This window comes from Hemiscyllium ocellatum, chromosome 18 (genome assembly GCF_020745735.1).
Source record: "Hemiscyllium ocellatum isolate sHemOce1 chromosome 18, sHemOce1.pat.X.cur, whole genome shotgun sequence".
NCBI lineage: Eukaryota > Metazoa > Chordata > Chondrichthyes > Orectolobiformes > Hemiscylliidae > Hemiscyllium > Hemiscyllium ocellatum.
Genome location: NC_083418.1, coordinates 83,442,502 through 83,460,335, shown reverse-complemented (window position 1 = coordinate 83,460,335; position 17,834 = coordinate 83,442,502). Strand labels below are relative to the sequence as shown.

Genomic DNA, 17,834 nt, shown 5'->3' with positions numbered 1-17,834 from the left:
TGTACCCCCCAACTCCTGTTTGATAGTGTCATAATTTCCTTTTCCCCAATTAAGTATCTTCCCTTGGTATCTGTTCCTTTCCCTCTCCAAGACTGTGTTCTCCTACCCTGAGATCTGACACCTGTCCTGGCTCATTGCCGAGCACCAAATCCAAAAAGGCCTCTCCCCTTGTTGACTTGTCTACATACTGAGTAAGGAAACCCTCCTGAACACACCTGACAAAAATGGCTCCGTCCAAACCATCTGCACCAAGGACGTTCCAGTCAATCTTGAGAAAGTTGAAGTCCCCCATAACAGCAATCCTGCTGCATCTACTGGCCTTCTAAAATCTGCTAGCCTATGAGTTCTTCAATTTCTCTGGTGCTATTTAAGGGGTCTGTAGAAAACCCTCAGTGAGGTAACTGTCCCCTTGCTGTTCCTAACTTCTACCCATACCGACTCAGTAGACAAGCCTTCCTCAGCAACCTTTGTTTCAGTCGCTGTGATGTACTCCCTGATTAGCAATGCTATATCCCCTCCTGTTTTTCCGTCCTCCTTGTTCTTTTTTAAATGTTCTAAACCCTGGAACATCTAGCAATCATTCTTGCCCCTGTGAAACCATGTCTCTGTTATGGCCACAACATCATAGCCCCAAGTACTGATCCATGCTCTAGTTCATTACACTTATTTCTGACACTCCTTGTGTTAACGTAGACACACTTTAACTGATCTCTTTGCTCCATCACATGAATAACCTTCCCAATAGATTCACTACATCCTGTCACTGCCCCATCTACAACTATCCCCCTCTCAGATGTGTAGCTCTTGATTCCCACCCCCTTACCAAATTAGCTTAAACCCTCCCGAACCACACAAGCAAATCACCCACCCAGGACATTTGCGCCCCTCCAGGTACAACCCGTCCTTCATGTACAGGTCCCACCTTCCCCAGAAAGCATCCCAATGGTCTAGGTATCTGAAGCCCTCCCTCCTGCACCAGTTGCGCAGCCACATGTTAAGCTGCATTCGCTGCCTGTTCGTTTCCTCACTGTCTCGTGGCACCGGTAGCAAAAACCTGAGAACACTACTTGTTTTGCTCTTCCAACCTAGCTCTCTGTAGTCACTTTTCAGATCCTTAATTCCTTCTGGCTGTTCCCCCTTCAGAATCTTGTAAACCCACTCGGCAGCATACCTTCCGGGAGTCCTGTTCCTGATCATAAAATCTCCTGTCAATCCGTCTCACTATTGAGTCCCCTACCACTAGCGTTTTTCTATTCTCCCCCTGCCCTTCCCTTCTGAGCCTCAGTGCCAGAGACCTGACAACTTTGGCTTTCCCCTGGTATGCCGTCCCCACCAGCAGTATCCAAAACTGTATACTTATTGCTGAGAGGAACGGTCACAGGGGATCCCTACTCTATTTGTTGGTTCCCTTTCCTTGCCGTGACTGTAACCCAGCTGTCCTTATCCTGTGTCTGAGGAGTGACCACTTCCCTGTGCATCCTCTGAATATCTCCCTCAGCCTCCTGAATGATCCGCAGTTCATCATGCTCCAGCTCCAGTTCTCAAATTGTTTTTTGAGGAGCTGGAGGTGGGTGCACTTCCTGCAGATGTGATTGGCAGAGACATGTGTCGTGTCTCTCACCTGCCACATTCTGCAGGAGGAATATGCAACTGTACTATCAGCCATACCCTACTAATCATGGGACTAAACAAGGAAGAGAAGAAAAGAGAAAAAAAAGAGAAAACCTGAAAACTTACCGAGTTTACAGATTCTTAGCAACGTTCGAGGTACTATTTAAAGTAAAAGCTAACAACTTTATTTCTTAAAGTATAACAGAGAATAATTAACTAACAACAATGAACAACTCCTTTCTCTAACCTATCTTTTACCTTCACCTTCTACAATGCTAGTCAGATAAAACCCCTATTAAGGTTTACCAAAAATTCAAATTTCAAAACTAGCCAGACGTCTAATCTTCCCTTTATATCTCCGACTGTCTTCTTTTCTTCTTCTTAAAGATGGCTGTTTCACAGGTCCACTGATCGATAAAGGTACCTTTAAGAGAGCTATTCTGCAGGCAGTCTGCTCGTGGCTTGACAGTTCTCCCCCCAGCTGTTCAATTTTTCCCGGTCTTATACCCCCAAAGCATCAGATTGTGTCATTGGCTTTTAATATTGTCAATTTAATAAATTCAAACTTGATTGAGTTTGGTATTATTTTGGGGTATAATTTAAACTAATTGGCCTCATTCAAATTTATTTTTGTCTCCAAGCAACCCACTACTCTAGCTGCTGGACCAAAAGGTTACATTGTATCTTGTTCAGAACACTTGGTGCTGTCAAGTAGTTCTGCTAGCTTTTAAATTCTTAAAGGTACAGTACACCTACATCTTCATAACAGAAAGGGAGAGATTGGTCCGAACTCTAGTATCGAAACCTAAGTAAGGGCAACTGTGTGGACATGAAAGCTGAATTTTCTGAAATGAACTGACATGCTAGACTAGGGGATGAATAAAAAGAAATGCAGCGACAGATGTTAAAAGGGGTTACTTCAGAAACGATTGAACGATAGGAAATAGAGTAATGGTCAATGGATATTTTGGAGGAAGGTTATTAATGGAGCTCCTCAGGAGTTTGCAATGGGGCCCTTGCTTATCCTAATATATGTTGATAATTGGGTTCTTGGTATACAGGAGGCTATTTCAAAGTTTGCAGATGATGCAAAACTTGGAAGAATTGTGAAATGTTAGGTGGACAGTGTGGAACTCCAAAAGACATTGACAAGCTGATGGAGTGAATGGACTGGTAGCAGATGAGATTCAGTGCAGGAAGATAGGAAGTGCACTTTGGTCAGAAGAACATTAAAAGACCATATAAAATTGGGGGTGCAGTTCAAACATAGAAACAAGGGACAAGAGTTGGCCACTTGGTCCTTTGAGCCTGCTGCACCATTCAATAAGATTATAGCTGATCTGATGTTAACCTCAACTCCACATTCCTGGATATCCCCAATAATCTTTTATCTCCTTGGTAATCAATAATTTTGGGCAAAAGTGAGGACTACATTTATTCAGGTTGAACTCCATCTATCATTTCTCAGCCCAGCTCTGCGTCCTGTCCACGTCGCGCTGCAGCCTACAGTAGCCCTCTATACTATCGACGACGCCTCCAACCTTTGTGTCATCTGCAAATTTACTAACCCACCCCTCAACCTCCTCATCCAAGTCATTTATAAAAACTACAAAGAACAGAGGCCCAAGAACACAGCCCTGCAGGACCCCGCTCGACACTGACCTCCAGGCAGAATACTTTCCATCTACTACCACTCTCTGCCTTCTGTCAGTCAACCAATTCTGAATCCAGATAGCCAAATCTCCCTGTACCCCATACCTACTGACTTTATGAATGAGCCTACCATGGGGAGCCTTATGAAATGCCTTGCTGAAGTCCATATACATCACATCCACTGCTTGACTGTCGTCAACCTGTCTTGACAACTCAAAGAACTGTATAAGATTTGTGAGGCATGTGCTGCCCCATGTTGACTGCCTTTAATCACACTATGATGTGTCACCATCTAGGGAAGTTATTTGGTCAAGAAAAAGAAGGAAACATATGTCGCGTATAAACAGTATGGATGGAATAAATCCTTAGAGTATAAAGGCAGTAGGAGTACACTTAAAGAGAAATCACGAGGGCAAAAAGGGGACATGAGATAGTTTTGGCAAATAGAGTTAAGGAGAATCCAAAGGAGCTTTACAAATACACTAAGGACAAAAGGCTAACTAGGGTGAGAATAGGGCCCTTCAAAGACCAGCCAGGTGGCCTTTGTGTGGAGCCACAGGAGATGGGGCATATACTAACCGAGTGTTTTGCATCAGTATTTGCTGTGGACAGACATGGAAGATATCGAATGCAGGGAAATAGATGGTGACATCTTGAAAAAAGTCCATCTTAGAGGAGGAAGTGCTGGATGTCTTGAAACGCATAAAAGTGGATAAATCCCCAGGACCTGATCGGGTGTACCCTAGAACTCTGTGGGAAACTAGGGAAGTGATTGCTGGGCTGTTGCTGAGATATTTGTATCATCGATAGTCACAGGTGAGGTGCTGGAAGACTGGAGGTTGGCTCATGTGGTGCAACTGTTTAAGAAAGATGGTAAGGACAAGCCAGGGAACTATAGACCAGTGAGCCTGACGTCGGTGGTGTGCAAGTTGTTGGAGGGAATCCTGAGGGACAGGATATACATCTATTTGGAAAGGCAAGGACTGATTAGGGTAGTCAACTGGCTCTGTGTGTGGGAAATCATGTCTCATGAATTTGATTGAATTTTTTGAAGAAGTAACAAAGAGGATTGACGAGGCCAGAGTGGTAGATGTGATGTATATGGAGTTCAATAAGGCGTTTGACAAGGCTCCCCGTGGGAGACTGGTCAGCAAGGTTAGATCTCATAGAATACAGGGAGAACTCGCCATTTAGATACAGAAATGGCTCAAAGGTAGACGACAGAGGGTGGTGGCGGAGGGTTGTTTTTCAGACTGGAGGCCTGTGACCAGTGGAGTGCCACAAGGATCGGTGCTGGGTCCACTACTTCTTTTATATAAATGATTGGGATGTGAGCATAAGAGGTTTAATTAGTATGTTTGAGATGACACCAAAATTGGAGGTGTAGTGGACAGTGAAGAAGGTCACCTTAGATTACAACGGGATCTGGACCAGATGGGCCAATGGGCTGAGAAGTGGCAGATCGAGTTTAATCTAGATAAGTGTGAGGTGCTACATTTTGGGAAAGCAAATCTTAGCAGGATTTATACACTTAATGGTAAGGTCCTAGGGAGTGTTGCTGAACAAAGAGACCTCGGAGTGCGGGTTCATAGCTCCTTGAAAGTGGAGTTGCAGGTAGATAGGATAGTGAAGAAGGCGTTTGGTATGCTATCCATTATTGGTCACAGTATTGAGTACAGGAGTTGGGAGGTCATGTTGCGGCTGTACAGGACATTGGTCAGGCCACTTTTGGAATATTGTGTGCAATTCTGGTCTCCTTCCTATTGGAAAGATATTGTGAAACTTGAAAGGGATCAGAAAATATTTCCAAGGATGTTGCCAGGAATGGAGGATTTGAGCTGTATGGAAAGTTTGAATGGATGAGGGCTGTTTTCCCTGGAGTGTTGGAGGCTGAGGGGTGACCTTGTAGAGGTTTATAAAATCATGAGGGGCATGGATAGGATAAATAGACAAAGTATTTTCCCTGGGGTCGGGGAGTCCAGAACTAAAGGGCATAGGTTTAGGGTGAGAGGGGGAAGATATAAAAGAGACCTAAGAGGCAACTTTTTCACGCAGAGGGTGGTATGTGTATGGAATGAGTTGTCAGAGGAAGTGGTGAAGGCTAGTACAATAGCAACATTTAAAAGGCATCTGGATGGGTATATGAATAGGAAGGGTTTGGAGGGTTATGGGCCAGGTGCTGGTAGGTGGAACTAGATTGGGTCGGCATGGACGAGTTGGACTGAAGGGTCTGTTTCCATGCTGTACATCTGTGACTCTATGACCTGTGAAATTAACCTGATGCCCATCTAACCTACACTGTTCCATTATTATCCATATGTATGTCGAATCCCCTTTTAAATGCTCTTAATGTTAGCAAGTCTACTACTGTTGCAGGCAGGCTGTTCCACGCCCCTACTACTCTGATAAAGAAACTACCTTGATATCTGTCCTAAGTATATCACCCCTCAATTTCAAGCTATGTCCCCTCATGTTAGCCTTCCCCATCTGAGGAAAAAGGCTCTCACTGTCCCCCTTTTTCTAACGCTCATTTTCTTACATGTCTCTATTAAGTCACCTCTCAACTACTTCTCTCCAATGAAAATAACCTCAGTTCCCTCAACCTTTCCTCGTAAGACCTTCCTTCCATACCAGGCAACATCCTAGTAAATTTCCTCTGAACCCTTTCCAAAGCTTCTACATCCTTCCTATAATGCAGTGATCAGAACTGCACGCAGTACTCCAGTTATGGCCTGAGCAGTGTCTTGTACAGCTGAACCGAAACTCAATCCCCCTACCAATAAGCAACAACGCACCATATGCCTTCTTAATAACCCTGTCGACCTGGGTGGCAACCTGGACACCAAGATATCTCTGTTCATCAGCAATGTCAAGAGGTTTACCATTAGTCCAGTGCTCTGCATTCCTGTTATTTCTTCTAAAGTGAACTACCTCACACTTTTCTGCATTAAACTCCATTTGCCACTTCTCAGCCCAGCTCTGCATCTTATCTGTGAGGATGTTGCCTGGTATGGAAGATGCTAGCTATGAACACAGGTTGAGTAGGTTAGGATTGCTTTCATTAGAAAACAGGAAATTGAGGGGGGGACCTGTAACCCACAGCATCTTTCGGAACTATCCACAGCTCTGCCTACCTTAGAGCCATCCGCAAATTTTCAAAGAACAAAGAAAGTTTACAGCTCAGGAACAGGCCCTTCGGCTGTCCACGCCTGAGCCTATTCAAACTCACCAAGTCTAATTTCTAAGCATCTGTATCCCTCTGCTCCCCACATACTCATGCATCTATCCAGACGCACCTTAAATGAATGCCTGCCTCTACTACCTCTGCTGGAAGTGCGTTCTAGGCACCTACCACCCTCTGTGTAAAGTACTTAAACCTTTCACCCCTCATCTTGAATGCATGACCTCTCTTTATTGAATCCCTCACCCTGGGAAAAAGCTTATCTCTATCTACCCTGTCTATACCCTTCATGATTTTGTAGACCTCAATCAGGTCCCACCTCAGTTTCCTTTTTTCTAATGAAAGCAATCCTAACCTTCTCAACCTGTGTTCATAGCTAGCACCTTCCATACCAGGCAACATCCTCATAAACCTTTGCACCCTCTCCAAAGTGTCCACATTCTTTTGGTAATGTGGCGGCCACAATTGTACATAATATTCTAAAAGCTGCCGAACTAATGTCTTGCATAATTTTAACATGACCTGCCAGCTGTTATTCTTGATACCCCGTCCAATGAAGATGAGCATACCACATGCCCTCTTGACCACTCTCTCCACCTATGCAGCCACCTTCAGGGTACATTGGACCTGAATTCCCAGATCTCTCTGCTCATCAACTTTTCCCAAAGTTCTTCTGTTTACAGTATAGCTTGCTCTAGAATTAGTCTTCCCAAAATGCATCACCTGACATTTTCCTGGATTGAACTCCATCTGCCATTCTCCGCCCAAATCTACAGTCTGTTTATATTCTCCTGTGTTCTTTAACAGTCACCTATGCTTTCTGCTACTCCACCAATCTTCGTGTCATCTGCAAACTTGCTGATCAGACCACCAATGCTCTCTTCCAGATCATTTATGTACATCACAAACAACAGTGGCCCCAGCACTGATCCCTGTGGAACACTACTGGTCACTTTTCTATTTCGAGAAACCCCCTTCTACTTCTCTCTTTCTCCTGTTGCTCAACCAGTTCACTATGTGACTTCTTTTTCTCCATTAGTTTACCATGGGGAACCTTATTAAACGCCTTGCTAAAGTCAATGTACATGACATCAACAGCCCTTCCTTCATCTATCAACTTGGTCACTTCCTCAAAGAACTCTGTTCTTTTTTCATTAGAAAAAAGTTAGTAAGGCACAATCTCCCCTGCACAAAACCATGTTGCCTATCACTGATAAGCCCATTCTTTTGCAAGTATAAATAGATTTTATCCCTCAGCACCTTCTCCAGCAACTTTCCCACCACTGACGTCAGGCTTTCTGGTCTATAGTTACCTGTAATATCCCTACTACCCTTCTGTACAGGGGGACAACATGAGCAACCCTCAGTCCTCCGGCACCTCACCTGTGTTTAAGGATGCTACAAGATATCTGTCAGGGCTCCAACTATTTCCTCTCTTGCCTTCCTCAGCAACCTGGGATAGATCCCATCAGTCCTGAAGATTTGTCCATCTTAATATCCTTTAGCCTATCCAACGCATCTTCCCTCCTTATGTCAACACGATCCAGAGTAAACAAACTTCTATGTCTAATCTCAGTATTCATCACCTCCTGTTCCTCAGTGAACACTGATGCAAAGTAATCTTTGAGAATCTCACCCATCTTGTCAGGTTCGGCACACAACCTTCCTTCCTCATCCTTTAATGGACCAATCCTTTCTCTAGTTCCCCTCTTGTTTCTTATATATGAATAAAATGCCTTGGGATTCTCCTTTAATTCTGCTCGCTAAAGCTATTTCATGACCCCTTTAAGCCGGCTTGATTCTCATTTAAGATTGGTCCTACTCTCCCAATATTCCTGCAAGGCCAGTTCTGTTCTTAGCTGTCTGGACCTTATGTATGCTTCCCCTTTCCTGTTGGCTAGTCGCAAGATTTCTCCTGTCATCCATGGTTCACGAATCTTGCCTTTCCTATCCCTTGTTTTCAAAGGACATGCCTATCCAGCACTATCTTAAACCTATCTTTGAAAGCCTCCCACATATCAAATGTGGACTTTCCTTCAAATAGCTTTGTCCAATCCACATTTCCCAGCTCCAGCCTAATTTTGATATAATTGGCATTGGACCAGTTTAGTACACATTCCTTCGGATCACTCTCCTCTTTGTCTACGAGTATTCTAAAACTTACAGAATTGTGGCTACTATTCCCAAAGAAGTCCCCCACTGCAACTTCTACCACCTGGCCTGGCCCATTCCCTAACAGCAGGTCCAATATGGCCCCTTCCCTTGTTGGACTATTGACATACTGCTTTAGAAAACTTTCCTGGATCCTCCTTATTAATTCTGTCCCATCCAGACCTCTGACACTGAGTGTATGCCAGTCAATATTGGGAAAATTAAAATCTCCCATCACCACCACTCTGTTGCCTCTACATATTTCCATAATCTGTTTACCTATTTGTTCTTCTACCTCACATTCACTGTTGGGAGGCCAGTAATATAGCCCCACCAGTGTAACTGCACCCTTATTTTCTCAGCTCCACCCATAACACCTCACTGCTCAAGCTCTCCATAGTGTCCTCCTTTAGCATAGCCCTGACCAGTAATGCAACTGTCTCTCCTCTTTCCCCCCCCCCCCCCCCCCCCCCCCCCGCGCGCGCACGCACACACACACACACACACACACACCTTTTAATTCCCTCCCTGTCTTGTCTGAAGCATCTATATCCTGGAACATTTAATTGCCAATCATACCCTCCCTTCAACCATGTCTCTGTGATTGCAGTAACATCATACTCCCAGGCACCAATCTAAGCCCTAAGACCATCTGTCTTACCCACTATACTCCTTGCACTAAAGTACATGCACTTCAGGCTGCCAGTTGTTTTGCATTCGTCTGCTCGCTGCCTACTTTTCCCCTTGGTAATGCTAAGTTCATGATCCTTAGAGTGTCCAGTTTCCACCTTGCTATCTAGTAGTCTTCTCCTCTGGTTCTCAGTCCCCTGCAATTAACTAACCCATGCAACATGTCCAGATCGTTTATAAAAATGACAAACCGCAGTGGCCCCAAGAGAGATCCTTATGGCATACCACTGGTAACTGAGCTCCAGGATGAACATTTACCATCAACCATTACCCTCTGACTTTTTTCAGCTAACCAATTTCTGATCCACCTTCAATCCCAAAACTCCATATTTTGTGCAATAGCCTACCATGTAGAATCTTCTCAAAAGCCTTACTGATGTCCATATACACCACATCAACCACTTCACCTCCTTCCACCTGTTTTGTCACCTTCTTGAAGAACTCAGTAAGGTTAGTTAGGCACAACATTCTCTTCACAAAACTGTTGACTATCCCTAATAAAATTATTCCTTTCCAGATTATTATAAATCCTATCTCTTATAACCTTTCCCAATACCTTACCCACAACCGAAGCAAGGCTCACTGGTCTATAATTACCAAGGTTGTCTCGACTCCCCTTCTGAAACAACATTTGCTATCTTCCAGTCTTCTGGCACTACTCCTGTCGCCAATGATGATGTAAAGATCAAAGCCAAATGCTCTGCAATCTCCTCTGTGGCTTCTTAGAAAATCCGAGGATAAATTCCATCCGGCCCAGGGGTTTTATCTATTTTCAGATCCTCCAAAATTGCTAAAACCTTTTCTTTGTCAACCTCAATCCCATCTAATCTTGTAGCCCATATCTCCGTATTCTCACTAGCATTGCCCTTTCCAATGTGAATACTGACAAAAAGTATTCATTAAGTGCCTCCCCTATGTCCTCAGATTCCATACACAACTTTCTGCGACTATCTTTGATTGGCTCTAATCTTACTCTCGTCATACTTTTATTTCTGATATACCTATAGAAGGTCTTTGGGTTTTCCTTGATCTCATCCAGCAACAACTTCTCAAGTCCCCTCCTGGATCATCTTTGCCCTTCGTTTAGATCTTTTCTGGCTAACTTAAACTTTCAAGTCTCCTGTCTGAGCTTTCAAGCCTCATCCTCACATACGCTGCCTTCTTCCTCTTGACAAGACCTTCAACTTCTTTCATAAACCATGGCTCCCTCTCTCGACAACTATCTCCCTTGATAGGTGTATACTTACCAAGGACCTGCAGTAGCTGTATCTTGAACAAGCTGCACATTTCAAGTGTGTCCATCCGCTGCAGTTTCCTTCCCCATCCTATGCATCCTAAGTCTTGCCTAATCACATTATAATTGCCTTTTCCCCAGCTATATCTCTTTCCCTGCAGTATATACCTATCCTTGCCCATTGTTATTGTAAACGTAACTGAAATATGGTCAGTGTCACCAAAGTGCTCATCTACCCCCCAAATCTAGCACCTGGACATGTTCATTCCCCAGTGCCAAATCCAACATAGCATCGCCCCTTATTGGCCTGTCTACATACTGTGTCAGAAAATCCTCCTGCACACATTGAACAAAAACTGATCCATCTAAACTGCTTGAACTATAGTATTCCCGGTCAATGTTCGGGAAGTTGAAGTCCTCCGTAACAACTACCCTTTTACTCTAGATCCTATCGAGAATTATAGAACATAGAAAAATACAGCGCAGTACAGGCCCTTCGGCCCTTGATGTTGCGCCGACCGAAGCCTACCTAACCTACACTAGCCCAATAACCTCCATATGCTTATCCAATGCCCGCTTAAATGACCATAAAGAGGGAGAGTCCACCACTGCTACTGGCAGGGCATTCCATGAACTCTCAACCCGCTGAGTAAAGAATCTACCCCTAACATCTGTCCTATACCTACCACCCCTTAATTTAAAGCTGTGTCCCCTGGTAACAGCTGACTCCATTAGCGGAAAAAGGTTCTCACTGTCAACCCTATCTAAACCCCTAATCATCTTATACACCTCTATCAAGTCACCCCTAAACCTTCTTTTCTCCAATGAGAACAGCCCCAAGTGCCTCAGCCTTTCCTCAAACGATCTTCCTACCATGCCAGGCAACATCCTGGTAAACCTCCTCTGCACTCGTTCCAATGCCTCCACATCCTTCCTATAGTCTGGCGACCAAAACTGCACACAATACTCCAGATGAGGCCGCACCAGAGTCTTATACAAGTGCAACATGACCTCAGGACTCCGGAACTCAATTCCTCTACCAACAAAGCCCAGTACACCATATGCCTTCTTCACAGTACTATTTACCTGGGAGGCAACTTTCAGAGATCTGTGTACAATTATCTTTGCTATTGTTTCCTCTCCATCCCTGGAATAATTCAGAGGCCTATAGAAAACTCCTAACACGGTGACCTCTCCTTTCCTGTTTCTAACCTCCAATCAAACTACCTCAGTGGATGAGACCTCAAATGTTATCTCATCTGCTGTAATGCCCTTCATTAACAATTGCACCCCCCTCCCCCCCAGCCTTTTACCATCTTCTCCGTTCTTCCTGAAACATCTAAATCCTGGAATCTGCAACAACTATTCCTGTCCCTCCAGCCATGTCTCTCAAATGGCCACAATATCAAAATCCCAGGTACCAATCCATGCTGCAAGTTCACCCAGATGCTCCTGGCTTTGAAGTACATGCATTTCAAACCAACACTTTGACCGTCAGTGACCTAAAGCTGTCCCTGACCTCATTACCCTCAACCTCCTGTACGCTGGAACTACAATTCATGTTCCCATCCCCCTGCAGCATTAATTTAAATGCCCCCTAAGAGCATTAGCAAATCCCCCCCGGATATTGGTACCCCTCTGATTCAGGTGAAGACCATTCTGTTTGTAGAGGTCTCACCTTCCCCAGAAAGAGTTCCAATTTTCCAAGAATCCAAGACTCTCCCTCCTGCACCATCCCTGCAGCCATGTGTTCAGCTCTGCTGTCTCCCTGTTCCTTGCTTCACTACCATGTGGCAGGAGCAACAAACCAGAGATGATAACTCTGTTTGTGTGTTCTAACTCTAAGCTTCCACCCTAGCTCTCTGAATTTCTGTGTTCGGTAGGAAGAAAGGTGGGGATCTATGTCATTGGTGCCTATCTGGATCACGACTTGGGGCTGCATCCCCTCACCCTCAAGGATCCCCAAAACACGGTCAGAGACATCAAGAACCCTGGCACCTGGGAGGCAACACACCAATCGTGAGTCTCTCTCATTCCTACAAAACTGTCCCCCGTAATTATGGAGTCCCTAGCGACTAAAGCATTGCCCCTCTTCCCCCTTCCCTTCTGAGCAACAGGCATAGACCCTGCACCAGAGACCTCTGCCCCATTGCTTATCCCTGGTAAATGTCCCCCCACCCTAATAATATCCAAAATGGTATACTTGTTGTTGAGGGGAACCACCACAGGAGATCCCTGCACTGCCTGCCTGTTCCATTTCCACCCCTGACAGTAACCAATCTACCTTTGTGGGCGGCACGGTGGCGCAGTGGTTAGCACTGCTGCCTCACAGCGCCAGAGACCTGGGTTCAATTCCCCCCTCAGGCGACTGACTGTGTGGAGTTTGCACATTCTCCCTGTGTCTGCGTGGATTTCCTCCGGGTGCTCCGGTTTCCTCCCACAGTCACAAAAGATGTGCGTAGTGTTAGGTATGGGGTAAATGTAGGGGTATGGGTGGGTTGCGCTTCGGCAGGTCGGTGTGGACTTGTTGGGCCGAAGGGCCTGTTTCCACACTGTAAGTAATCTAATCTGAACCTTCTTGATGTGGCTGTGGAGTAACTATCTCCCTGCAACTCCTCTCAATAACCCCCTCTGCCTCCCAAATGATGCGAAGTTCGTCCAGTTCACTAACATTGGTGCAGACCGGTTCAATTACAGCATTTAAAAGGCATCTGGATGGAGATATGAATAAGGAAGGGTTTCAAGGGATATGGGCCAACTGCTGGATATCTGGTCGGCATGGATGATTTGGACCGAAGGGGTGTATTTCTGTGCTGTACATCTCAATGATTCTATCTTTGTGTCACTAGCAAATTTAGTTATCAGACCTTTTGATGTCTTTACCAAAATCATATATTTAAAGGGGTTGCAGGAGCAGAAGGAGCTGTCCATACCTCCATAGATGCAGTTAATAAATCATACAATCATCTTGGCTTTATTAATAGGGGCATGAAATACAAGAACCGGAATGTAGTATTGAGTTTGTTTAAAATAATTGCTAGGTCACAGCTGGGGTGTTGCATATAATTGTGATGTAATATTATTAGAAAATGTGAATGCATTGGAGAAAGTGCAAAAGTAATTTATACAGTGGTTCCAGGAATGAGACGCTTCAGCTTTGAGGATAGAATGAAGAAGTTGGGACTGTTCTCTTTAGAGAGAAGAAGGCTGCAAGGAGAACTGGCAGATGTTTTCAAAATCATAAGTGGCTGAACAGAATAGATAGGGAGAGGAAGAAAGAAGAATGAGAGGGCATAGATTTAAAGTGGTGTGCAAATGAAGTAATGGTGATGGGAAAAAAATATTGGTACACAGCAAGCAGTTAGGGTATGGAATAAACTGCCGGAAATGTGTTGGAGGCAGGTTTGAATGAGTCATTCAGGAGAGCATTGGATAGAAGTGATGTTCAACGATATGAGGAAAAGGTAAGAAATTGTCGTTAGGTAACAACCGATATAAGCATAACCATGGTGTAAGGACCAGGTGACCTCCATCTGCGCTGTAACAATTCGGTGGTTCTGAGTAAAACTAAAATTTTAAAGGGAGGACCCACTATCCATGATTGATCAAGGCAGGTTAAGGAAAATATCAACATTAAGGAAGAAAGAAGCGCAAAAACGCATGCCAGTTCAGATGATTGGTGAGAATATAAAGACCAGCAGAGATTGACTAAAAGCCTAATCTTATGAAATAAATGAGAGTTTAGGAAGCTAGCAAGGATCAGACAGCAAGAGTTTTTGCATTTATTTAAAAAGGAAAGGAATTAGTAAATTGTGTGTTGAATCTTTAGAAACTGAACATAGAACAATACAGCACAGAACAGGCCCTTCGGCCCATGATGTTGTGCCGAACATTTGTCCTAGCTTAAGCACCTATCCATGTACCTATCCAATTGCCACTTAAAGGTCACCAATGATTCTGACTCTGCCCCTCCCACAGGCAGCGCATTCCATGCCCCCACCACTCTCTGGGTAAAGAACCTACTCCTGACATCCCCCCATACCTTCCACCCTTCACCTTAAATTTATGTCCCCTTGTAACACTCTGTTGTACCCGGGGAAAAAGTCTCTGACTGTCTACTCTATCTGTTCCCCTGATCATCTTATAAACCTCGATCAAGTCACCCCTCATCCTTCGCTGTTCCAATAAGAAAAGGCCTAGCACTCTCAACCTATCCTCGTACGACCTATTCTCCATTCCAGGCAACATCCTGGTAAATATCCTCTGCACCCTCTCCAAAGCTTCTACATCTTTGCTAAAATGAGGCGACCAGAACTGCACACAGTATTCCAAATGTGGCCTTACCAAGGTCCTATACAGCTGCAACGTCACCTCACAACTCTTGAATTCAATCCCTCTGCTAATGAACGCTAATACACCATAGACCTTCTTACAAGCTCTATTCACCTGAGTGGCAACTTTCAAAGATCTGTGAACAGACTCCAAGATCCCTCTGCTCCTCCACCTTACTAAGAACCCTACCGTTAACCCTGTATTCCGCATTCTTATTTGTCCTTCCAAAATGGACACCCTCACACTTGACAGGGTTGAACTCCATCTGCCAATTCTCAGCCCAGCTCTGCATCATATCTAAGTCCCTTTGCAGCCGACAACAGCCCTCCTCACTATCCACAACTCCACCAAACTTCGTATCATCTGCAAATTTACTGACCCACCTTGGACTCCCTCTTCCAAGTCATTAATAAAAATTACAAACAGTAATTGAATTAGGAATTGACACGAGACAATAACAAAGTGATAGATGAAGCAAATAAATGTTTTACATCGCTCTTCACTGTAAAGAATACAAAAATAATTTCAGTAGTAGTTGTAACTCAGAAAGGGAAAGTGGGCCTTTGGGACATTACAAATGTGAGGGAAGTGGTACTGAGCAGTCTGATGGAAATTTGGACGAACACCTCTGAGAGTCCAGATGGACTTCATTCTGTGGCCTTAAAGGAGGTTGCTGACTAGGTATTGGATCTGTTGATAATTTTCCAAAATTCCCTCGATTCGGGAGAGATTCCATTAGACTGGAAAATAACAAATGTACCCCTTCAACTCAATAAGGTGGGGCAGAAAACTGAAAATTATAGGTTGGTTATCTTAAGTTAGTCAGGGAAGGTATTAGAATTGATCATTGAAGAGCGTATAGCTATCCACTTGACTCAAGGTAACTGGGAAGAATCAGCGTGGTTCACCAATTTATTGGAGTTCTTTGAAGGAACAACATGCTGTGGATAAAGGAGAAACTCTAATTGTACTAGACTTGGATTTCCAGAAAGCTTGTGGTAAGATGCATATCCAGCGATATTGTGGAAAGTAAAAGCTGAAAGTGTAATGAGTGATTAATTAGCATAGATGGAAGATTAGCTGATTCGTAGAAAACATTATGTATGTAAATGGGTCTTCATATTGAGAATAACCTCCATTATATTGTAGCACTATCACTGCTAAATGGGACAGACTTTGAACTGATCTAGCAACTCAAGACTGGTATCCTTGAGACACTGGGATCAAATCTGGTTCAATGGAAAGTGCAGAGAGCATGCCAGGAGCAGCACCCATGTTTACCTAAAAATGAGGTGCCACCAGGTGAAGCTACCAAACAGGGCTACTTGCATGCCAAACAGATAAGCAGCAACTGATCGACAGAGTTAAGTGATCCCACAACCAGTGGGTCAGATCTAAATTCTGTCGTCCTGTCACATGCATTTGTGAATGGTGGTGGACACCTAAACAACTCAATGGTGGAGGAGGCTGTACAAGTAGCCCCATCCTCAATGATGGAAGAGCCCACCGCAGCAATGCAAAAGATTAGGCCGGAGCGTTAGCAGCAATTTTCAGCAATATGTGCTGAATAGATCCATGGGGACCTTCTCCTGTCTCCCCAAAGTCACTCCACCATCTACTAAGCACAAGTTAGGTGTGTGATGGAATACTCACCACTTGCCTGGATGGGTGCCGTTCCAAAAACACTCCAGTAGCTTGAACTATCCAAAACAAAGCAGCCCACTTGATTGGCATCCACTCCCTCCAGCACCAATATTCAGTAGCTGCAGTGTGTTCTATCTATAAGATGCTGCATACTATCTACAAGCTTCATTGCAAAATTTACCAAAACCAAGACCAGTTCCACCTAAATGGACAAGGGCAGCACATACAGAGAATCACCCCCACCTGCAAGATCCCCTTCTTTCCTTCATTGTTGCTGTGTCATAATCCTGGAATTCCTTCCAGGTATTATGGGTCTACCTACAGCACATGGACTGCAGCAGTTCAAGAAGGCAGCTCACCACCATGTCAAGGTCAAATACAGACAGGAAATTAATGCTGACCAGCCAGCAATGCCACAACTCAGGAATGAATAAAAACATGGATCTTTTACTGATTAACAGAATGTGAAGAATGGAGTCCCACAAGGGTCTATGGTGGGGCCTCAACTGCTTCCATTATATATGATTTACTTGGATGAAGGGCATGGTATGTAAAATCACAAGGTAGTGGGAAAGTCTTCTTAAAAAATATAGAGAATTTGCAGACAGATGTATTTTGAGAGAGTATGCAAAGATCTGGCAGATGGAGTATAATTTGGCAAATAGTGAATTGTCAGGAAGAATAAAATGGCAGAGAATTACTTAAATGGAGCATGAGTGCAGAATTCTCACATGTGAAGGGATTTAGGTGTTCTGGTGTGTGTGTCGCAAAAAGTTAACATGCATGCATTGTATCTAATCAAGAAGGTTGATGGAATATACTCTTTTATTACGAGAAGAACTAAATCTAAACATAAGGATCAAAAACAGAAATAGTTAGAGAGACTCCGGTCTGGCTGTATCTGTGGAAGGAAAACTGAGTTAACAGCTTGGGTCCAGTGACTCCTCTTCAAAACTGATAGTAGCTAGGAAAAGGTGGCATATACAGAGGAACCTCAATTATCCGGCATTCGATTATCCAGCATTCAATTAACTGCCAACGGAAACTGGTTCCTCCTGTCTCTCTATCTCATAGAATCCGATGGCACAGAGACAGGTGCTTTTGCTCAAACTGGTCCATGCTGACAAAGATGTCATTTCACACTAACCCCATTTCTCTGCACTTGGCCCATATCCCTCTATCCTTCCCTACCCGTGTATTTGTCCAAATGCCTTTTAAACATTGTTAATATAACCGCCTCAACCTCTTCCGCTGGTAGCTCATTCCATATCCGTACAACCCTCTGATCCCTTTCATTCTTTCCCCTCTGATATTAAACTGGTGCCCTCTAGTCTTCGA

General features: G+C 44.1%; 1 protein-coding gene across 7 annotated transcripts in view; it reads left to right on the top strand.

Moving 5' to 3' along the window:
• LOC132824521 (golgin subfamily B member 1-like) overlaps positions 1–17,834 on the top strand; it is a 263,280-nt gene that overhangs the window by 100,202 nt on the left and 145,244 nt on the right. Inside the window, exon 2 of one of the 7 annotated variants that reach the window (XM_060839158.1) lies at positions 12,404–12,539. The exons of the other annotated variants lie outside the window; for them this stretch is intronic. Coding sequence (XP_060695141.1) covers positions 12,422–12,539 — 118 coding nt within the window. The 5' untranslated portion in view covers positions 12,404–12,421. The remainder of the gene's footprint in view (positions 1–12,403; positions 12,540–17,834) is intronic. 7 annotated transcript variants of the gene reach the window in all.